At 41.2% G+C, this 24,187-nt stretch overlaps 2 protein-coding genes across 8 annotated transcripts in view; one reads left to right on the top strand and one right to left on the bottom strand.

Moving 5' to 3' along the window:
- LOC117432352 (ubiquitin carboxyl-terminal hydrolase 48) overlaps positions 1 to 2,092 on the bottom strand; it is a 32,149-nt gene extending 30,057 nt beyond the window's left edge. For 3 of the 6 annotated variants that reach the window (XM_059001944.1, XM_059001943.1, XM_059001942.1), the window contains exon 1: positions 696 to 766. In XM_059001944.1, the coding sequence (XP_058857927.1) occupies positions 696 to 743 (48 nt within the window). In that variant the 5' untranslated portion in view covers positions 744 to 766. Of the gene's footprint in view, positions 1 to 27; positions 676 to 695; positions 767 to 2,047 lie in introns of those variants that run through there. The other 3 variants (XM_059001946.1, XM_034054145.3, XM_034054144.3) reach the window with 3 other exon arrangements.
- A 1,446-nt stretch (positions 2,093 to 3,538) lies between these two features.
- LOC131701895 (low-density lipoprotein receptor class A domain-containing protein 2-like) lies at positions 3,539 to 17,174 on the top strand. Of its 2 annotated transcripts, none has more exons than XM_059002553.1 (5): positions 3,539 to 3,649; positions 10,626 to 11,120; positions 12,943 to 13,092; positions 14,123 to 14,263; positions 15,325 to 17,174. In XM_059002553.1, exons 2-5 carry the CDS (start codon positions 10,670 to 10,672, stop codon positions 15,567 to 15,569), a joined length of 987 nt encoding a protein of 328 aa, XP_058858536.1. In that variant the 5' UTR covers positions 3,539 to 3,649; positions 10,626 to 10,669; the 3' UTR covers positions 15,570 to 17,174. The 2 variants fall into 2 exon arrangements, with proteins under 2 accessions (XP_058858536.1, XP_058858535.1); XM_059002552.1 differs by lacking the exon at positions 3,539 to 3,649 and adding an exon at positions 5,188 to 5,689 and having other exon boundaries at positions 15,325 to 17,168.
- The last annotated feature ends 7,013 nt before the right edge of the window (positions 17,175 to 24,187 follow it).

Here is a 24,187-nt window from a genome sequence, read left to right on the forward strand (position 1 = left end):
AAATATATCTTATTCAAAATGTCACACCAGCAGCGATGTTTTCTTAAACTTTTCTTTCTCAATGCAGCTCGTTATTATTGTTTTCAAAACAGATTTTCGGGTTAAGTTTGTTATCACTATTTACGATAGCGATATAAAGTTATGTATCATCTCTCTTGTTTTACATTGATATGCTCAGAATACAGTCGCTAGTAATCCCAATAAATGAAACCTGCGTTTTCGGTATATTTGTTTTATTATGAAACCTAATATTATACCGCAATATAATAGATTTGCCTGCGTTTGTAAGATTTACCGGCGCATATTTTTATATCCCACTTTGTTGTTATTAATTTGAATATCCCTTTACAGTGGGAAATAAACCCGAAGAGTTAAAAGCAGCCCAGTGGAAAGTTCTAGAAATTGTACATTGATTTAAATCCCTTTAAACATTCATTTGTCATTAGTTCAACCCTGTTATTTTTCAAACCTCATTATTTAATTCTGACCTGGTCTTTTTTTTTTTTTCAAAACTTGCAGAATAAACGAATATATAGATATTGTTGTATACGTGTTTTTTTTCTATTTCTATTAATTTAGCTGGTCCGTTTTTTCTATATTTAATTTCCTGCTTCAATTTCAAATTTGTTTTGGATTATGAAGTACACGTCCACGTATTGCGTACGCACGTAGGACGCAAAGAATCGTTGATTTACCTTATCCGCGTCCTGTTGAAGGATTACAGGATAGGACAATGATGTCATAGATAGGCGGAGCTAAAACAGGGACGAGTACCTGGAGCCCAAAAAGGATATTCTTGTTCAAATCGCAAAAGGTTTCGAGTGGCAAGGCAAACATTTTGCAGGTGTTTTGCAGTGATTATCAGTCCAGCTAAATGAGAAGAAATGCTAGAGTAACAGGGTTGTGGCTCTCGATAGTTAGTGCTAAATTAATTATACGTTCTTCAATAATCATTTTCAAAAAGGGGTTATATACATAATCGTTATATCGCATTATTCGTTAAAAACATTTTATGCATACAACTGCTGCCGCCAAACAGGCTTTACTGGGTTAATACTGTATATAGGTTAAGCGTTATTGTGAAAGCATGTGTTCAAATCTCACCTCTGCTGTTTGTTGTAATAATTAAACATTTTCAAAAAATAATTGTAAGTGATTAAGCGAAAAAATCTACTTTTTCTTTCAGTGTTTGTATTGGTGTATTACTCCCCACTGCTCATTAATTCAATCAGAATTGAAATAGTCACTCTTTTTTTAAAACTTTTTAAAACAAAAGAACATTACATGTGGTCAAGTAAAATGTATGTACCACACCAACATATTTAACGTGTACAGAAACAGGCAACTCCATATCAATGGATGAAACGTGTACAGAAACATAGGCAACTCCATATCAATGGATGAAACATATTTAACGTGTACAGAAACATAAGCAACTCCATATCAATGGATGAAACGTGTACAGAAACATAGGCAACTCCATATCAATGGATGAAACATATTTAACGTGTACAGAAACATAAGCAACTCCATATCAATGGATGAAACTAGTTCATTTGCTATTTTACTTTATTCTACATATTTAAAAAAAGCTAAAAACAGACGCTTCAGAGCATCAAAGTATAAACAAGAATCACACAAATATATACAATTACAGATAAATAACAACGGCTATAAATGGACCCCAGTTACAGATTTACACAAAAACACAAAAGCATACAAAATAAACTTTGAAAACTACAAATAAATAGAAACAAACAAACACAAACTGCATAACAATTCAGTTGAAATTCTTCATAGACATGATCTCTGTGTAGGATGATCAGACACCTGTTGTTATAGCACATGCAAACACAACTTTGAGGTCTAGTTATTAGATATATAAAGATGTAAAATAAATAAAGAAACACACACACACACACACACACATATATATATATATATATATATATATATATATATATATATATATATATATGACATGACACATTTGCAAATTAAATTTCAACTGCTACGTAATCACAGACTGGTTCTTAAATTATCTTACAAAATTAGAAATTGTAGAAAAGTCAGTTTCTTCTGGGGTCTGTCCAATGCTTTACCCTCCACCTCTGAGTGGGCTCCAATAATGGCGCCTCTAGCGATTACACACATTGAATCATGGGCTTGCTCGATTGACCCAACGGATTGATGGAAATGCAGCAAGTGGCAGGTGTTACAAGGGGCAACACCATAAAATGTATTTGACTACAAATCAGACAGGGGTGTTTTTTCAAAAGATAGGCCAACTTTTTTTTTACCCACGAAGACAGTTTTCATTATGCAGTGGATGAGCCAGCCTTTTAAACATTACATTTAATAGAGCCACTGCCCGACTACTGCACAACACACATGAAAATACAGCGGCGTGACCTGACAAGCCTATTACGAAAAAACAAGGGGGGGGGGGGGGGGGGGGGGGGGGGGGGGGGGATTGTAAATGTGTTTCAAGTTAACAAATAAAATCAATAAATAAGTATGGTATACCTTTTTTAATATACTTGATTACATAGACCGGTTAAATGTTGTGATTATTTTTGTAGTAGAATACTATTCAATTTCATATTGCATTTAACAACCCCCATACGTAACGAGTAGATTGACCCATCTTCTAGCGCTGCGGACCGTTGCTTATGCTTTAATTATTAAAGTGTAGGAGCGGGAAAAAGAAATGAGGCGGGTTTATCATAGCGGCGTGAAAAAAATATCGAAAACACAAGAAAATGCAAAGCGTATGGTAACTTATCCTAAACTAACATCATTCTTTGCTTCACAGAAAGCGGCAGGCGATAAAGAAGATAAAGAGCTGAAACACGTGCAGATGATGTGGAAACCTAGGAGGACCCTGTCTCACATCATGCTGTGGTTAGCTCAGCAGATATCAGCATGTTATCTAATGACCCAGCGCTTTGGCCAGATCATAAGCAAAGCTCAACGATGCGAAATTGTAAAAAGAGATCAGAAGCAGATTATTGAAATGGAATTTCTACAGAACGATGCAGCTTTTTGTGGACATACAATGATGCACAATTCACAAAACGGAAACTTTCTTAATCATTGTATTTTGATGCTTGGAAACCCTAAATTCGTCAAATGAGTGCATAATAATAATAATAATAATAATAATAATAATAATAATAATAATAATATATTATGTGATGACATGTTTAGATTTTGTAGTGTGTTTTATAAGCAGAAAAGCAGCTCTTATTTGTATGGATGCTGTTATGTTGTATTGAGTGCAATCAATGTACCTGTTTGCCAGTTATCGGTTAGTGTAGAGTTATTATCATGCTTATTATTGCTAAGATTCAAGGGGGGGGGCAGAGATTTTGCATGGGGCCCCCAGGGGAGGAGTGTTCCTTGACGAGCCTGGTTCGCTGAACTAGCGTGTGAGGAGGAAAGATCGGTTGTGATGGATTGACAGTAAATGAAGGAGCTGATTTATTATTTTTGCCTCCAATTTCCAGGCTACTGGGTCGCGTCACAGGAAATAGTAGCAAGGTCGAAGATTGACACCTCGACAGCAGAGGCGGGCGCTGCAGGAGCGCGGAAGTGACAAGCGCAGCTGGAGTGGTGAGGGTGGCGGGAGAGAGGAGGGCGGTACATGGTAAATAAAGAAATCTGATCGCTCCTGGTTGGGATTGCATTGTCAGCAGTATCACAGACACGTTTGAAAATGTTTTGCTTGGATTGTCTGGATAGAGAAGTGCAGTCACCAATCGAGAATTCGGAAGAGAAAGAAAAGTGTGGCGGGAGTAGCCATTTTTTATCTACAATGTATTGATACATTTAGATTTATAAGATTGAGTTGCCACTTCCAGCCACTAGGGAACCCTCTTTCCCAAGAATAACATTCCCCATTTTGGGGGAGTTTCATTTAATAGTCTGTTACACTTTGGTGCTTTGTGCTTTTACCGTGGATTCGCATTATTCATCAATTCTCTCACTCAGTTCTTCCAGATCATCGAACCATTTAAAAAACTGGAACTTCTTTGCTCCCGGGGCATCTCGATTCTGTTATATGCATTAATCAAGGCAGGACAGTCATATCTAAAACCCAGTAGAATACTGCTACTATGCCTGGAGTGGGGGTCATTTCTCCGCCAGGACCACTAGAGGTTTCCTCCCACAGATTAGTCAAAACATGTCATTGGTGCCGCAGATGCGGGGAGCTGGGGGTCCTCTTTTTGGGGGCCAGTGAAGTTCACTTCCCAACCTTGCAGGCCCAGCCGCGCTGGCTTCGTCCTCGCCAGGAAGGGTCTCCGAGAGCCAGAGGGGACCCCTGGCCAAATCTATCTTAACAGTCTCATTCTCTATCACTCTAGGTTCCTCTTGGGGCAGCATCGATGTTCCCCAGCCTTGGAGGCTGATTGGTTCAGTCTCAATTCTGTGAGGGCGGCTCTCACTGAGCCAGGAGGAAACCCTGTACTCTTTACTAACAATTTGCACCAAACTCCCTCTCTGGCCCCTTCTTTATATGCTTATTTCCTTCTCTCTTTCAACGTTCCTGTCTCCTCACATAGCTCGACCTCTGACGTCTGGCCGCACTAGCCTCCCTAAGCGTAGGTGTTCCTTGTAAGCCGGTGAGACTTCTAGTCCTCTCTTTGATGTATCCACTATATCACCTTCATTTACCCTTGGGGGATATAAAGCTTGCTTCCCAGCCTTGGAAACCGATCGGCTGGGTCTCACCTCCACGAGGACGGCTCTCCGTGAACCAAGGGAAAATCCTGTCCTCTTTCTAAAGTCACAAGCACATCATTTCTATTTTAAGTCCCGGGGCTTTACTCCACGCGGCCGTAGCTCCTGTTCCATGAATTCTCTCCTGCTGTTTCTGCTTAGCTTTTTATGTGCCACCTTATTAACTATTCCAGCAGAAATGCCTTGGAAGACTCCTCAATGCTGATAGGTGAAGCTAGCATTTAAATAAAGTTAGATGTTCATGACTTCTTTAACAGCAGCCAATACAATTTCAAACAAACTTTATCAAATAGATAAAAAGAAAAGTCAATAAAGGTCCACTTATTGACCTAGCTAGAAAACGGTGTGTGCCAATTTTCATTTGAAGGCAGTACATTACAACACTGTCCTCCATGGCTCTAAGTAGCAAGACCCCCACTCGCCTCATCCTTTTACTCCCTAAGCCATTTTCATGCATCACGCTCATTATCCAGAATTCACACTGGCTAGCCCCCAATCTCCCACCCCCAACTCCAATCCATCCAGTAAGTCACCCCAGTCGTCATGGAAACTCCAAAACACATAGATGAAACAAAGACCACCAAGAGGGGCACAAAAACCAGGATGACGAGTGACCGTGCCCAGAGCCTCGGAATCATCGGCGGAAAACAAACCTTGGTTTCAAATTCTGAAATTCCTCTCTGATATGTCCGTCTCCATGTTGAAAGTGTAAGAGAGGCATTTGAAGTTTGCTTGTGTGCAGCTCTAGGAGGGATCTGGGCTCCATAGTGACACAGCTGTTACAGTTTTAAGGGAATCCCTGTGTTCAGTGTCCAGCACGGAGTATCTTGAAAGGCACATTAAAGGAATGTTGAAATGGCCAACAAGGGGAAACGTTTTCAGCTTCTGTCAAAACTATTTGTTCTGCTAAACTTTATGACACTGCAGGTCCATACCATAGAAACAGGTAAGGAGTTTCTAATTAGTTCTTAAAAAGCACTTTATTGCATTTGCTTTCGCTTGCAATGTGGTTTTAATTAGCTTACTGTTTTAAAAATGTTTGTCTAAGACCTTTCTATGTTGTTTGTGGATGCCATTATTTGTCTGTCACCATTACTGGAATTTGAATTGCTTACATTGGAAATACTTTTTAAGATGATAAACACAAATGAAACAAATACAAATTGTAAAGTTGATCCAGTCAGGCTTTTTAATCTTGTAATCTTTTAATCAATTAAATAGACCATTTTAAAAAATCAGTAATCGATTAATATCTTCCGTATCCCATATGACACAAAAGTGAAATAGCAGTAGTAGGTTTTTATAGAGCCATGCAAAAAAAAGTTAACTTCAAAAGCTGACCAAATCGTAGCAACAACACTAACCAGCTTCGGCAGTTTTTTGCTCAATAAAATGTTGCATGTGTTATCACTTTCATTGCATTTTCACTGTACTTCCTTCAACCTAAGACTACAGATTTCACCTTTTTAAACTAACAACCTATTATGGGATATTTCAAAATAACCGTTTTAGACAATCCTGGTCTATCTCATTCAGTAATAAGATTCATTAGAATACATAGAGCAGGAGCTATTACATTAAAAAAAAAAGATTTACTTAAATAAAGTGTTCATTAAAGACTGGATAAAACTTCTGAAAACCTTTTGAATATGCTTTAAGGATTTAGGGACTAGGGGAACAAATACAAGACTAACAAACTTTTTTGGTGTGACTGTTACAAATTGATATATATATATATATATTTTTTAATGTTAAACATTCAAAATAGTTAAGGTGTTTATATATTAATTAACCCTCAAATCCACTGCTTGCTGTTTAAAATGAGACTGACATACTGAGTACCTAATATATGTCCTACATCATGAGTGAAATCTAACATAATGTGATTCATCCAGAAATATGTTGTTGCTCCACAATTGTACTGTGTAATCATCCGGTTAAAAAACATAATTCAATTGGGGGAAAAAAAAGGTCAAATGGATGTTATGTTTCCTTTAATTTGTTTCTGTATATTTCTGTACAGTTTATTACTGAATGTTTAGAATTGTTATGAAAACAAGGAAATAATGCTGATACCTTTTATTTAGCCAACATAAAATGTTTTTATTTTATGGTGGTATTTAATCCTTCAATGTGTTTTGCGTTTGAGTAATATTTCCATATATACAAGAAGTATATGTATAAATAACATAGTATAACTATATAAAACTGTATACAAATACAAAACTTAGTAAAACCTCTGTGCCTGTGTTCAACTGGAAGATAATGCCCTGCGATTTAAAGACACCCACTTTGCTTTTAATACTAAACACTCTATTGATAAGGACTCAGGTTGACGTATGAGAAAATGAACATTTCATACCAAGCTGTGATCCATTTGCTGACAGCAAGCTATTGAGGTAAGCAGTGTTGTAAATCATTGAGATGGCCCTAAAGCAGGAACTTTCTCCTTAGTAATCTGACAGAAAGAAAGGCTCTTATGCAGATAATTAGCAAAACAAGAAGTGGAAAGAGTGAGTTAGGGTAGTGCTAGCAAGCCCTGAGTGGAAGAGCTGTGCCAAACAGTACTACTAAACGTAAATTATACCAAACATATGTATTGAAAGAGTGGCTCTGCGTTCTATCAGTGATCTATCCGTTTATACCACCAATCAGATTGAATAACATGTCCAGTGATGTTTTTTAAAGGCCATTCTTTTTGAGTGTCATAAAAATTATAGAACACAAAATTGCAGATAGAAGCCTATTTCTATCCTTAGTTTTCTTTAAATGTACTCTTATGCATTGCTTATAAATTTTTGTGTGGTGTTTCCTATTCATTTTATTTTAAAAACATGTAACTAGGCAACAACGTCGCAGTGTCGTTAGCATAGGTATAATTTTAATTGAAATGGTAAACTAGGGCCATACGGCTATTTGGTTTGATAGTGATGCCAAAACTATTACATAAAACTGAAGCATTTTTATGTGATGAAGTTTGTAGGAAATGCGTTTCAGCTGTAGCTCAGTTGCCTGTTGCTTTGGTAACACAGTAATACTGTCGCATTATTTGCTCATGGTCTGCTTACAGATTCGATTTCTCCAGATCTATAAAATAACTTTCTTCATTGTTTTTACAGAGTTTTCCATCATTCTTAATGCAGTTGCTTACATATTGTTTTTTTTTATGTTAAAGTGCTTAGGGTGTGAGTTTAAGGGCCACTCCAGTTCAAGTTGCCTGCTGTAGACATATGTAATGTAGCCGAGATGGCACAGGATTTTACTTCTATGATGTCACATTGACTAATCATAAACACACAGTATTTGAGTTAGGGGTAGTACCAAAATAGTCAACTAGCCCAGGGCTTCTCAAACTCATTCCTGGGGACCCCGTGTCTGCTGGTTTTCATTCCAACCGAGCTCTCAATTACTTAACTAGACCCTTAATTGAACTAATAATTCGCTTAATTAGACCTTTTTAGTTGTTTGCAGCTCGTTCAAGTTACTTATAAAATGTTATCGCTAACTTGAAATCTGCAACTGTTTACGAGCTGAAAACAAGTACATTAAGCGAATTATCAGTTCAATTAAAGGTCTAGTTACGTAATTGAGAGCTTGGTTGGAATGAAAACCAGCAGCCATAGGGAGTCCCCAGGGCCGAGTTTGAGAAGTCCTGGACTAGACAAATAGAAAAGTGACAGCTGACCTCAGAAACTGGTAGGCAACTAATCGCACCCTTCAATGTTATGCACCAGCAGCAACATAGTAATGTTTTTGTGTGTTGAAAGTGCATACTACAGTAGTCACGAACAAGCAATGTAAATATATGAAATGTTTTTAGCTGTTTGAAATAAACGAAAAGTAATTGTGAAGGCTGTGGATTAGAGTGCAGTTATGGTTGCAATCCGTTACGCGTACATTACATTCCAGAGCATTAATACATAGTTTATTAAAATACAGTGTGCAAACATGGGTTACAAAACGGTACATACAGAAATAGAGCACCAGACATTATCAAATACATGACCTAGTCATATTTTAATCTTGACTATTCAAACCTAACAAATAAGCAGTTGTTCTACCCCTAATTTGAGTAAATGCATTAAGAATCGATCTGATAGCAAACCTCATAGAAAGGTAAAGGGACAAAACAAAAAAAAAACATAAGAAAATTAAATTTAAACCAATGTGATTTAGTTAATTAGTCACATTATTCCACATAGTGACTTAGAAATTGGTTTGATTGAAGTACTGTATTTTCTCTACCTCCCCCTGACATTCCAGAGAGACGATCCTAAACCGCCTTCCTTTCGTCCCTGGATACGCTGATAATAAATGTTTAAGGGTCATAAATCTTATTATTATTTGGTCTCCCTCCCAGATGGGTGATGCAGTAAGAGTGGACTGGGGTGATAGATAACCGCCTAACCTCTTTGTGCAACCCCCTTTACTATGTAAAGTGATAGAAAAAATCTGGCTTTTTCTTTACACTCCAGAAAAAAAGAGAGAGGAATTGCTTGAACTATTTTCTAAAGAACGTCATCAATCGCAAAAGTAAGAATAGCACCCGCTCCACTAAGTGATGCTATACAGAGAGAGAGACAGCTGGCTATGTGAAGGAAAGCGACTGCGCGACCTCTGCATTGAGAATTGTGACAGGGTAGCGTCACGGCCCAGATTGGTTACCTGCAAGAATTAAACCCAGACACAGAAAGCTGCAATTTTAAAGTGCTGTTGCACACTTTATTAAACAAAAAACAAACAAAACACAGGAACAAATAAACATGGCATGAGGGCCAAAACAAATCTTCAAACAATACAATACAATACAGGCTGGGCATTGTCCTTGACTATAAAGTTTCACAACAATACAAAAATTACAGCACAAAACCCTCCCCCCCACTAAACATTTCTGGTTCTTTTTATACATGAGGGCACTCCCCAATTAGCACCAATTACTGAATTGTTTAACCCCATCCCTGCCAACCTTACATTCCCCCACACACACTCTATTAAGGGCTTTCGCCCTGCCACTAGAATATATATTGCAGGATTCTTGAAGCCAAGCGCCCTTAACAACAATGATTTTTTTACACCCAGATTAAAACATTCAATAAATGTGTGGCTTAATATCTTTATTGCTTTAACTTTCTAATATCTTGTATATTTTAGCCGGCAGGTTTATTTATTTATTTTTATCTGTGCCTGTACTAGATAACCTGCAATGCCTGTTTCTACCTCACAGGCCAGGTAGAAATAACTATCCTCATCTGGATTTTACTTTATACATGTTCAAGATATGTCATTTCTTACCTGTTTAATATCTAATTAGTTTACCTTTGTCATTCTCTACTGCAGTTTCTGCTGATTCGTTTTGTTAATTTTTACTACCTTTCTATTATTGTGTGTCTTTAAGCGACTGATTTATGTTTGTAACTTGACGTCACATACGAATTTGTTAGCTGCGAGTTGTAACAAAGCACATTTTCTGCTGTCACAACACTAATACCATTTACCAGACTTAATGTTGGGGGCAGCCACTGACAAGACTAAGGGGTGTGCAACTGTTATTTCTGACCCCCTTGCAACTGCGGCAGCTGTGTGTTAATAAATGGGAAAATCTCAATATAAATCACAGTTACTGATTAGAAGTGATTAGAAAGGTCCTACCATTAAACTGAACCCAAACAAAAAGAGTTAAAAATAAAACCAAAACAATTAAGGACATGGGAGAATATTGTTCTGCTCCAGTAAGAAAATGTATTTGAAATATTTTATTCTAGGGCAATGTGGCTAACCCTAACCTTTAATGTACATCGGGCCACATTTAAATTAATAGGAAGGGACAAGTCTCCATGGATAAAACTTCTGGTTTTGCAATGAAATTGTTTTCTAATTGTCAGTGAACCTCGTGGACTTCTGTGGGCAGACCATCCGGAGAGATGGGATGATCGTCAACTCTCACCGTGAGTCGCGCAAGTACTACTTTGTGACCATGGGAACGGACTGCCACCTCACCATGCAGGCCACCTCACCCAAGGACAAAGTGCAATTCTACTTCCGCTTCTTCCTGGTGTACAGCTTGCTGCGGGTCAACCAGCCCACCACCCAACCACTGCCCACCCCCAGCATGGCCCCTCTCTCTGCAAACACCACCAAGAGGCCTCCCACCTTGCCCACCCCAGCAGAGGAGGCCGCAGACCCCTGTAACCTTGGTTCTTATGTGCAATTCTACGACGGGAAAGACAGGAACGCGCAGCCTATCGGCGCTCCTCTGTGTGGTAAAAGCCTCCCCAGGCCCATTCTGTCCACCGGGAACTATCTGACACTCAGGCTTGTGACACGGGGACAGCAACCAAGGGTGGACTTTGTGGGTGATTTTACGTCATTTAGACTAGGTAAGAGGCCTACTCTTTTTCATTGGTTATTGAAGCCATCAGCAAGTAAGATAAGAATCGTCCAGGGTCCTGATTTTCAGAGTGTGTTAACATTGAGCAAATTATTAATGTTCAAAAACTAAATATGAGCTACAACCACAAGAAAGAAAGACAACCTATTCACACCCATAATAATTGTGTAGCAATCTTTACAGTGTAAAGTATAACAGGAGAGCGGTCTTAAAGTATCTTTCACAATTTCGTTTTTGAACTTAATTAACAAAGAGTAGGGACTCAGCAATTGAATGTTTCAAATAATTGATCATTTCAAATGAATTTTTCATATATACTTAATTATACAACAACCAGACTCTACTATCCTAGTATTTCCTATAGAGGTCAGCTGTTCTATTATTACTCAATAACGGAACAGCCAATAAAGCACGGCTGAGAGGTGACAAATTATAGAGCAAGAGAGTTGAAAGGTCACAGTAGCACATGATTTTTTAATATCAGGAAGCAAAACAATACAGGCCTGCACACAGCCAGTTACTAACAAAAATATTACAGAACGATGACAAACATTAAAAGGTAAGGGAGGTGTCAAAAGAATTGTGTGTAGCTACAGTATTGTGTCCTTTAATATCTTTTACTTCATACAGAGCTGTTGCCAGTCGAGAAAAGTTCCAGCAAACCACAGAGCGTTGTAAGAAAACCTCATATTCTAATGACAGACTTTATCCATTAAAAGCCAGACAAGAGTATGCCCGCTATTGTTTTCTAAGTGGGGATGACCTGACTTACATCCGCCCCATAAAGCACAGCTCAATTGCTGAATGGGTTAGCGTGAAGTAGAGGGTCTGCAACGAACAATCTGCAATGCAAAATGAGCTCGTGGTTGGAATAAACGTCAAACTGTGTGAGACTTCTGGGGTCTGGTTTATCAAGATCTTCACACTCGACTGACACGTTTTTGTAGAAAGGAAAGGCTATTGCACCTTTAGCACTTGGCACCCAATAAGCAAACCTGGTTACACTTAATAAAAACTAAAAGCGCAAATTCATATGAATTTCAATAGCGTTAAATAGGATTCCATAGGAGTCACATCTGGATTTTCTGTTCTTTTGTAATGATTTTAAAGATCATTAAAATGGCCACAAATTGAAAATGATTTCAGTTAGAAAATGATTCAGTATCATCAGCCAATCAGCTTCCAGCTCTAGCGGGCATCTGAGAGACAGTAGCTGCCCACAATCCACGCAATGCTGGCTTTTTCATTTTGACTTGTGAAAGCTCAGTTCACGTCTATTGGACAGCAAATACTAAACAAAGACACAATTGGTACAAATGTCTTATTTTCCACCAAAACCTGCAAATCAATACTTTGCACCGACGAAAGCAACCACTCCTGTAACCGCAACTGCAGAGTCAGCCAACAACAAACCGAGACACGGACAGTTCATTAATATTGCCCATTCAGATACCTGGCACTGTCCAGATAAACTATAAGCAGTTATTTGTTTAATAAAGTTGTTTGTTTTCTTTCTCAAATGATGTATGTGATCATTTTTGGGCCTATTTTCCTAAAAGTTTTCCCAGCAGAAGGGTAACTGCTGAATCATTACAAGCTCAAGGTAAACGTAGAAAATCTTTTTCTAATAGTGATAGTGCCCTCTCGATGAAGGCTCTACCGTGTGGCAGTTGACCTTGACTCATTTGCACCCTCTTTTTTGGCTCGGGACGCATAACTCCAATCACGGTAACTACCACACGGCAGAGCCTTTATTGACGGGCACTATCGCTTAAGTGAAACACCACAGTGTTATAATTGTTTTTTTTTAGGGTTTAACCAGTCCGAGTGCAGTGGCGAGCCCTATTTCCCGTGCCACAATGGGAAATGCATACCTATGAGTCTGGTTTGTGATGGTAAAGACCTAGATAACTGTGGAGACGGCAGTGACCAGTCATCTCTCCCGCCGGCTAAATGCAAAGGTTAGTAAAACACTTCATAGTTAATTTGACAGAACCCTACCTTTTTATTATGTCCCTGTTGTCAGAGTTATGCATCACCACGGTGATAATATAATATGGTACATATATTGGTATTGCAGTTGTGCAGTGTTGTAAGGCAGTATATTTATTCCTATATTTCAATAGGATACAAGAGACACAATAAACCCAATAAAGTTGCAACAAAGAATTACCCAACAAAGAATTAAGAAGTCGTATTGTGTATTTATTTTATTTTATTTTTTTATTGAATACAGGTATGTCTGGTTTGTCTAGCGCTTTTGGAATCTAATAATAACAACACTCTTAGATGTTGGTATACATAAGCCTTTTGTGTTAAACATTATTATTGACAAAAAATCACCTCATCTTCTCGTAGAACAGTCTAGGCCTTATTTACTCAATATTGGCAGCGCACATACCAACAGATAGCTTCATACAAATCTTAATTGCACCTCTTGCAAATCACAGCTACAGGTTTGAAATATCAGAGTGATTTTAACTAATGTATTCTACTTGTTGTTTTGAATCACATTGTGTGTCATTTTCCTGTTTCAGTCATGCCATCATGATGACTTTTCCAGTCCCCTTGCACCCCCCAGTGGACACAATAAATACCACATTTGTTTTAAGTGGTATTCCTTACTGAAGTATTTCATACGTTCAATTGGGACAGATTGTTGATTTGGGACAGATTGTTGATGTGGGGCAGGTTAATGATCATCGCACCAGCTGTACTTAGAAATAAGACATGTTTGCGAGCTCAGTAGAGGCCACAGGGAACCTTTAAACTCATTCGTTTTTCTTAACTCAGCAGTATGTGATGACTGAAACACACGATAATATACAAAGTGAATCTAAACCAGAACAGTGAAGATACGTTTGATATTCATACCCATACCAAGTTGCTCTTTAAAAACAAATGAAATGCACACTTATAATGCTAGAGTCAAAACACAAAATTCCAGTCCAATGAACAACAAAACACAATATTTGCTTTCTGTATCCCAAGGTCCCTTCTCCACAGCCCCTGATAAACTTGATGCAACAACCAGAACCCCGCCCTCTTCTCCCTCCCACTTCCCTTCACCCACCAGCCAAACCTGCAGCACCCAGTCCCACGGCAACATGCCCCAGCCCGATTCCATCACAGGTAGGTGCCGATCCTCTCACAGCTGAACAACTCTTACCATGCAGCTGGTTGGACATGTTGGAATGGCTGCTACTGCATTCTTCTATAGTTCAGCCTTATGCACTTTGCTGCACTTGCACACAGACTCTATAGGCTTACCAGTTTGTTTATATTACCTTAGGTAGTTTTAGGTCCTTGTCACTCTTTGAACTAAACAGCATCCTCCCGTTGCTTGTAAGTTCTGTTTTATCTCAGGGGGAAACAAATGCAAGAAAGACCATGCCAGCTTACATGTAACATGAGCTTGTGAGGTAGCAACCTTGTTAAATATGTTAAAAAAAAAAAAAAAAAAAAAAAAAAAAATGTATTTAAGCTATGTGTTCACTCTAATACTTGGTTTCTGAAATTTGGACTAGGGTTAACTGTCAATTCATTTTCGGTTTATAAAAACTTAATTCAAGTCTCCCCTTACCATTGTTTTACATAGATTATTTCTTCAACTTTCATAGGATTCTCAACCTTCATACTAACCTAGTTTTCAAATAAAACAAGCAAATGGTTTGGTTTAAATGTTTTGTGAATGACTGAAAGTTTAGTCAAAGTAAATTAAACTGAAATATGTACGCATGTATACTATAAGACTGGAGAGGCAAGGCCTCTTTCTCCATTCTGCTCATGAATATGCCCTAAAAAGGTTTTATATCATAAGGTGATTAGCTCTTTGATATAGGTGATTACATGCAATCATAACCACTCTTCAAAGTATATGAACATCATAGTGTCTCTTGCTGTCAACCTGTGCTTTAAACTGTCCCAAAAACCAACTAAAACGTTTTTCAACGGCATACCTTTGGATATTAGGTTCACTTGACATTTTAACTATTTTAAAAGTAAACTGATTTTTATTTGTCAAAATGCATTTGTTGAAACTTTTGGGATAACTGCCAACGTATTCCTGAGCTTGTTTGTGTGTTGTTTGGTTCCATCGTGATATGCTGAACTCACTGAAAAGACGACCTCAGCTTTAGTGAGCAATTATTCCCAGCTCCCTTTCTGAATGAAATGTTTTGTGATTGTCCCAGATAATAAGAGGCATGTGTCTCTGCTGGCCCTCTACATCGCTCTGGGGGTGATCGGGGGCGTGGTGCTGCTCTTCTGGTGCTGTTGGTCTCCTGGCTGGTTCGTGTGGAGAGTGAGCGCATGCCGACTCATGCCCTGCTGTAATTCCTTCTGCGCCTCCTGTCAGCTCTGCACGCAAAGCTGCTCACGCAAGGACCACCGCCTGGCCAAAGTAACACCACAGAGCACTGCCACCGTCGCCATGTAACACCAGCAGGCCTTCTGCAGGAACAAGAACCCACACAATACCTGTACCTCCAGGAGTGTAGTGCAGCAAACACTGACTACTGTTTTTATGAAGCAATACTAATAAACTGGAAGCTTTGTCCTTCAATTTGTTAAAGAAATAAACAATTACAAATCAAAACTGTTAGAATTGTATTGTTCCAAACAGCTGAGAAGGCCTCTGAAATGCAAATGTAAACAAATAACCAGTCTTGAAATTGCCACTTACATCTGAAGAAGAGTCTGAGGACTTGCAATAGTGTCTGTATACCACAATTAATCTTAAAAAAACAGTATCAACTTTTCAAATAAATTATTAACTAATCATTATTAATTTAATATTCCATTTGCTATACAGGTCTCAAGAATGTGCAGTTTAGAAAGCAAACACACATTTTCATTTTTAAACATATATGTGATATCTGTTTGACTAAGCAAACTTTCTTTAACCTTTGTACCAGATACATTTAAAAAAAGCAGGTCTGCTGTATTTCAACCTCACATTTGAGACCTATATATTGAATGGAATTGTTTGGCAAGCTTCCATCACTGTAACTGCAATTAAGAACAGGCCATAATCAAAGCCTGACATAGTAAATTTAAACTTTGTTGGTGTGTGTTTTCCTTTAAGTTTTGCAAGTTACAATTTGAAGTATAAAAAAAACCTCGAGGGGGTGCTCCCGAGTGGTGCATCCGGTAAAGGTGCTCCGCGTGGAGTGCAGGATGCGCCCTATAGCCTGGTGGTCGCCGGTTCAAGTCCAGGCTATTCCACTGCCGACCGTGGACGGTAGCTCCCAGGGGGCGGCGCACAATTGGCCAAGCGCCGCCTGGGGAGGAGGGCTTATGTCGGTCAGTGTGTCCTCCGCCCACCGCGCACCAGTGACACCTGTACACTGGCCAGGTGGCTGCGGGCTTGCCTGTAAGCTGCCCAGAACTGCGTTGTCCTCCGACACTATAGCTCTGGGTTTGTTGCATGGCAGGCCTGTAGAGTGAAACAAAAGCAGGTCGGCTGATGGCACATGCTGTGTTCGTCTTCGCCGCTCCCAAGTCAGCACAGGGGTGGTAGTGGTGAGCTGAACTTAAAATACAATTGGATATGACAAATTGGCGACTACTAAATTAAAAAAAAAACAAAAAAAACCTTCGAGTCTTGTTCCCAGGATGTTTTATGGCATAATGATTTCCATTACACGAGAGTAGATGTTAAAACTTCATGCTGATTTGAACTCGGCTCTCGCCAAGATAAGCACCAACTAAGACGTAGCTTTACAGTAAACTAATATGATCCATATGCGTCTCCATCCATTTACGTTTCCTTCCATATGATGATGTAGATATCCTTCTGTCTGGTGTTAATGGCTGAAGTGTAATGCTGGCTCCAGGGATCAGCTTATTTTGCCTCCCTGGCGCATCAGCACACACAACGGCTGCGATGCTGGCTCCGGGGATCAACCAAGTGCGGCCTCCCCAGCGCATCAGCATGACAACCGTCTGGATTGAGCTAAGTAGGGTACATCTCTGGGGTTTTCAAGTGGGCACCTTCCATCCTCAGTGTTTCGTCGACTAGCCCACGACACCTCAAGAGGGCTCGACGGTGATTCTGGCGTCCCAGCATCACCCCCCTCCGTCCCCCACTCAACTCAGCCCAGCTTACTTACCTGTCCCCAGCCAGAATCTTTCCGTCTCAACCACAGCCAGTTGCTGCTCCTCTCTGCTGCTTCAGATAAGTTCTTCACTGTGCGACGCAACTCTTGGCCACTGAATCCGACGTCTCTGAGAAACCGGGTTGTAGAGTGTGCCACAAATCCTCGACAACCCACTTCCACTGGGTAAACCCGAACTCTCCATCCTCGCTGTTCCGCTTCAGTGGCTAGTTGAGCATACCGCAGTTTCTTCCTCTCATACGCCTCATCTACAGCGTCCTCCCATGGCACTGTTAACTCTACCAGGTGAACAAGGCGTGCTGATCCAGACCACAAGACAATATCTGGTCGAAGGTTAGTGGTGGCAATCTCAGGTGGAAAAATAAGCCGTTGACCAACATCTGCCAGCATATTCCAGTCTCTAGCAGCTTCCAGTTGTCCTGGGCGAGGATTGGTTTTAACACCTTTTCTTGGTGGTTGCTCTCCTGGGCGGAGGAATGTTGTCTTTTGTGTGTAATGTTTTGATGGAACAGGTGGCAACTTATTGGTCATGTTACGCTTGTCTTCCAATGCTAAGGCCAAACATCGCAGCACCTGGTCATGGCGCCAAGTAAACCGTCCTTGGCTAAGAGCCACCTTACATCCTGTCAAAATGTGCCTTAATGTTGCAGGTGATGAACACAAAGGACATGAGGGATCCTCTCCTACCCAGAGGTTTAGGTTCTGTGGTGATGGGAGAACATCATATGTTGACCTGATGAGGAAACTGATCCTGCTCTGTTCCATTGACCATAGGTCTTGCCAGCCAATCTTGCGTTGTTCCACACTCTCCCATCTCATCCATTCTCCCTGTTTGGCCTGGGAAATGGCCTTTATACACCTCATCCTCTCCTCCTGCTTTTGCACCTCGTTGACTACCAGCTTCCTTCTTTGAGCTGGGGCCGCCTTGTGCCATGTAGGAGGAGTTGAACTGAAACCAAGACCCCCTCTTCCATGCTGAACTTGCCCCATGATATCACCAATTCGAAGGGCAGCCTTTGCATCTTCCACAGCTTTCTTTGCCGCCCACTTTCTTCCAGTTTTCAACACAGGTGCTGCCTCCCTTACGCATTTATCGCGTGACTCTACTAATGTCATTTCCAGTCTGACCTTGGCGCACTTAAACTCCTCGGTTAGAGCAGAGACTGGTAGCTGCAGTATTCCTTTACCATAAAGTCCCACTCTGCTGAGGCAGCGTGGAACTCCCAACCATTTCCTGATGTATGAACTGATTAAAGCTTCCAGCTTCTCTACTGTTGTCAAAGAAACCTCGTACACAGTCAGTGGCCACAGCAACCTCGGCAGTAGACCAAACTGAAAGCACCAGAGTTTTAGTTTACCTGGTAGAGCGCAGCTGTCTATGCTCTTCAACCCTTCCACTGCTTGTTGTCTAACTTCTCCCACACGAACTGTGTCCTTTAGATCCCCGTCGTACCATCTCCCAAGACTCTTCACTGGCTTCTCAGACACTGTTGGTATTGCCTCACCATTAATGAAGAATGTTTTATCTACTACTTTGCCTTTAATTATAGAGATGCTCCTTGATTTAGTGGGCTTGAATTGCATTCGTGCCCATTCAATGTTATTGGTTAATTTGCCCAATAATCGATTAGTGCAGGCTACTGTTGTAGTCATGGTTGTCATGTCATCCATGTATGCTCGAATTGGTGGTAGTCGCATTCCAGAAGCCAAGCGCTCTCCTCCTACTACCCATTTTGATGCCCTAATGATTACTTCCATTGCCATGGTAAAAGCCAGTGGAGAAATGGTGCATCCTGCCATTATTCCAACCTCTAGGCATTGCCATGTAGTGCTGAATTCTGAAGTTGAAAAACTGAATTGCAAATCTCCAAAATAGGCTTTCACTAAATTTGTTATTGTCATCGGTACACTGAAAAAATCAAATGCTGCCCAAAGTAGTTCATGTGGCACTGAACCATATGCATTAGCCAAATCCAGGAATGTCACATGGAGCTCCTTCCTCTCCTTTTTAGCTGATTGAATTTGTTGCCAGATCACATTGATGTGTTCTAAGCAACCTGGGAAACCTGGAATGCCCGCTTTTTGTATTGAAGTGTCAATGAAGCAGTTCTTTAATAGGTAAGCTGACAATCTCTGAGCAATAATGCTGAAGAAAATCTTGCCTTCTACGTTTAATAGGGAAATGGGACGAAACTGACTGATGCTTGTAGAATCTTTTTCTTTAGGTATAAAGACTCCACCTGCTCGGCGCCATGCTCTTGGTACAACCTGTTTTTCCCATGCCACTTTCATCAATTTCCACAGAATTCGTAGAACTCCTGAAGCACTCTTGTACACTCTGTACGGAACTCCATTAGGCCCTGGAGATGATGAAGCCCTTGCTTTTTTCACAGCTTGCTCTATTTCTTTCCACTTAGGTGCACAGTCCTCCATTTGGTATTCTGGTGGATTGATAGGTGGGATGTCTGACGGAATTGACATAGGCTCCTGCCTTTTTGAATCTGTATGTGTTTCCTCCAAATATCTCTCCAGCTCAACCTTAGATGCTTTTAGTGTGCCATTCTTCTCACTGGTGAATAACTTCTTTACAAATTTGAATGGGTCTTTATAAAAGTTAGCTCTCGCACGCTCCTTCTTTTTGTAGCGTTTCCGTAGGCGCTCAGCTCTGCGCAATGTTGCAAGCTTATCTTTTATGACCCTTTGTAAGAGATTGAGTCCCTCCTTCTGACTTTGTTCTGCTCTTCTCCATTGGTTCCTCAGCTGTCTCCTTTCTCTAACTAAGCGTTCAATCTCCTGCTGCCGTCTAGACTTTCCAGGAATAGTTTGTACTTTTTCCTTCCTTTTTTCAACTCCAAACCTCTCACTTCCATATGCGTAGATGATGTCCCCAAATTTATCCAGCTTCTTTTCAACTGTTCCACTTAATCTTTCCAATGCAACGCAGAGATCTGTGTTTACTGTGTCCCATGCAGTTTTCTCACAAGCTCTTGGCCATTTAACTCCAGGCTTGTGCCCGTTGAGGTTCTTTTCTCTCTTATGCTGGTTTGTCTGACCGGGTTCACAAGGATCATTAGGTTCATCACTAACTGTGTCCATGCAAGTCCTCCTCACATCTATGACAGGGGTGCTGATATCCTGCGAACTGTGGTTTGCTTCCTGTCGCTGGATTTCATTCGACTGACTTGACTGACTTCGTAAGAAGTACTGATCAATGCGAGGCCCTTGTCCCTTCTCCCTCAAGCATTTCATTCTCCCTTGATGAATCTTCAAACCCCTGACAGTTGTCGCCTTGCTCCAGCCGCAGACACAAACCTGGAGTTCCATGTCTTTGTTAACTGCAGATCTTGAACTAGTCTTTTGTGAAGTACTCTCCATACTCATATCCGTTTCCGTTCCTAAGTCGTTAACCGTGTTGTCCAACGTTGAGTCATCTTCCGCCCCCGCTCTCGCAGACTCTAGGGGTATTTTTCTCTTTAATTTCTTAGAAGCCTTGGGCGGGTGTCTCCAGCATCCTGTAAACACAGAGCTGGATACTGCCGACAAGGGTAGCTAACCCTTACCAGCCCCAATGGGGTCTCTTTCCTCCTGTCAGCTGTCTCTCCAGGCTGTCACAAGGTCTTTCCCTTGTTGCCAGCTGCACTATTCACAGCAGTCACTGGACGTATCCAGATCTTCATGATTTCCATTACACGAGAGTAGATGTTAAAACTTCATGCTGATTTGAACTCGGCTCTCGCCAAGATAAGCACCAACTAAGACGTAGCTTTACAGTAAACTAATATGATCCATATGCGTCTCCATCCATTTACGTTTCCTTCCATATGATGATGTAGATATCCTTCTGTCTGGTGTTAATGGCTGAAGTGTAATGCTGGCTCCAGGGATCAGCTTATTTTGCCTCCCTGGCGCATCAGCACACACAACGGCTGCGATGCTGGCTCCGGGGATCAACCAAGTGCGGCCTCCCCAGCGCATCAGCATGACAACCGTCTGGATTGAGCTAAGTAGGGTACATCTCTGGGGTTTTCAAGTGGGCACCTTCCATCCTCAGTGTTTCGTCGACTAGCCCACGACACCTCAAGAGGGCTCGACGGTGATTCTGGCGTCCCAGCATCACCCCCCTCCGTCCCCCACTCAACTCAGCCCAGCTTACTTACCTGTCCCCAGCCAGAATCTTTCCGTCTCAACCACAGCCAGTTGCTGCTCCTCTCTGCTGCTTCAGATAAGTTCTTCACTGTGCGACGCAACTCTTGGCCACTGAATCCGACGTCTCTGAGAAACCGGGTTGTAGAGTGTGCCACAAATCCTCGACAACCCACTTCCACTGGGTAAACCCGAACTCTCCATCCTCGCTGTTCCGCTTCAGTGGCTAGTTGAGCATACCGCAGTTTCTTCCTCTCATACGCCTCATCTACAGCGTCCTCCCATGGCACTGTTAACTCTACCAGGTGAACAAGGCGTGCTGATCCAGACCACAAGACAATATCTGGTCGAAGGTTAGTGGTGGCAATCTCAGGTGGAAAAATAAGCCGTTGACCAACATCTGCCAGCATATTCCAGTCTCTAGCAGCTTCCAGTTGTCCTGGGCGAGGATTGGTTTTAACACCTTTTCTTGGTGGTTGCTCTCCTGGGCGGAGGAATGTTGTCTTTTGTGTGTAATGTTTTGATGGAACAGGTGGCAACTTATTGGTCATGTTACGCTTGTCTTCCAATGCTAAGGCCAAACATCGCAGCACCTGGTCATGGCGCCAAGTAAACCGTCCTTGGCTAAGAGCCACCTTACATCCTGTCAAAATGTGCCTTAATGTTGCAGGTGATGAACACAAAGGACATGAGGGATCCTCTCCTACCCAGAGGTTTAGGTTCTGTGGTGATGGGAGAACATCATATGTTGACCTGATGAGGAAACTGATCCTGCTCTGTTCCATTGACCATAGGTCTTGCCAGCCAATCTTGCGTTGTTCCACACTCTCCCATCTCATCCATTCTCCCTGTTTGGCCTGGGAAATGGCCTTTATACACCTCATCCTCTCCTCCTGCTTTTGCACCTCGTTGACTACCAGCTTCCTTCTTTGAGCTGGGGCCGCCTTGTGCCATGTAGGAGGAGTTGAACTGAAACCAAGACCCCCTCTTCCATGCTGAACTTGCCCCATGATATCACCAATTCGAAGGGCAGCCTTTGCATCTTCCACAGCTTTCTTTGCCGCCCACTTTCTTCCAGTTTTCAACACAGGTGCTGCCTCCCTTACGCATTTATCGCGTGACTCTACTAATGTCATTTCCAGTCTGACCTTGGCGCACTTAAACTCCTCGGTTAGAGCAGAGACTGGTAGCTGCAGTATTCCTTTACCATAAAGTCCCACTCTGCTGAGGCAGCGTGGAACTCCCAACCATTTCCTGATGTATGAACTGATTAAAGCTTCCAGCTTCTCTACTGTTGTCAAAGAAACCTCGTACACAGTCAGTGGCCACAGCAACCTCGGCAGTAGACCAAACTGAAAGCACCAGAGTTTTAGTTTACCTGGTAGAGCGCAGCTGTCTATGCTCTTCAACCCTTCCACTGCTTGTTGTCTAACTTCTCCCACACGAACTGTGTCCTTTAGATCCCCGTCGTACCATCTCCCAAGACTCTTCACTGGCTTCTCAGACACTGTTGGTATTGCCTCACCATTAATGAAGAATGTTTTATCTACTACTTTGCCTTTAATTATAGAGATGCTCCTTGATTTAGTGGGCTTGAATTGCATTCGTGCCCATTCAATGTTATTGGTTAATTTGCCCAATAATCGATTAGTGCAGGCTACTGTTGTAGTCATGGTTGTCATGTCATCCATGTATGCTCGAATTGGTGGTAGTCGCATTCCAGAAGCCAAGCGCTCTCCTCCTACTACCCATTTTGATGCCCTAATGATTACTTCCATTGCCATGGTAAAAGCCAGTGGAGAAATGGTGCATCCTGCCATTATTCCAACCTCTAGGCATTGCCATGTAGTGCTGAATTCTGAAGTTGAAAAACTGAATTGCAAATCTCCAAAATAGGCTTTCACTAAATTTGTTATTGTCATCGGTACACTGAAAAAATCAAATGCTGCCCAAAGTAGTTCATGTGGCACTGAACCATATGCATTAGCCAAATCCAGGAATGTCACATGGAGCTCCTTCCTCTCCTTTTTAGCTGATTGAATTTGTTGCCAGATCACATTGATGTGTTCTAAGCAACCTGGGAAACCTGGAATGCCCGCTTTTTGTATTGAAGTGTCAATGAAGCAGTTCTTTAATAGGTAAGCTGACAATCTCTGAGCAATAATGCTGAAGAAAATCTTGCCTTCTACGTTTAATAGGGAAATGGGACGAAACTGACTGATGCTTGTAGAATCTTTTTCTTTAGGTATAAAGACTCCACCTGCTCGGCGCCATGCTCTTGGTACAACCTGTTTTTCCCATGCCACTTTCATCAATTTCCACAGAATTCGTAGAACTCCTGAAGCACTCTTGTACACTCTGTACGGAACTCCATTAGGCCCTGGAGATGATGAAGCCCTTGCTTTTTTCACAGCTTGCTCTATTTCTTTCCACTTAGGTGCACAGTCCTCCATTTGGTATTCTGGTGGATTGATAGGTGGGATGTCTGACGGAATTGACATAGGCTCCTGCCTTTTTGAATCTGTATGTGTTTCCTCCAAATATCTCTCCAGCTCAACCTTAGATGCTTTTAGTGTGCCATTCTTCTCACTGGTGAATAACTTCTTTACAAATTTGAATGGGTCTTTATAAAAGTTAGCTCTCGCACGCTCCTTCTTTTTGTAGCGTTTCCGTAGGCGCTCAGCTCTGCGCAATGTTGCAAGCTTATCTTTTATGACCCTTTGTAAGAGATTGAGTCCCTCCTTCTGACTTTGTTCTGCTCTTCTCCATTGGTTCCTCAGCTGTCTCCTTTCTC

Source organism: Acipenser ruthenus, chromosome 27 (genome assembly GCF_902713425.1).
Source record: "Acipenser ruthenus chromosome 27, fAciRut3.2 maternal haplotype, whole genome shotgun sequence".
In the NCBI taxonomy this organism is placed as follows: domain Eukaryota; kingdom Metazoa; phylum Chordata; class Actinopteri; order Acipenseriformes; family Acipenseridae; genus Acipenser; species Acipenser ruthenus.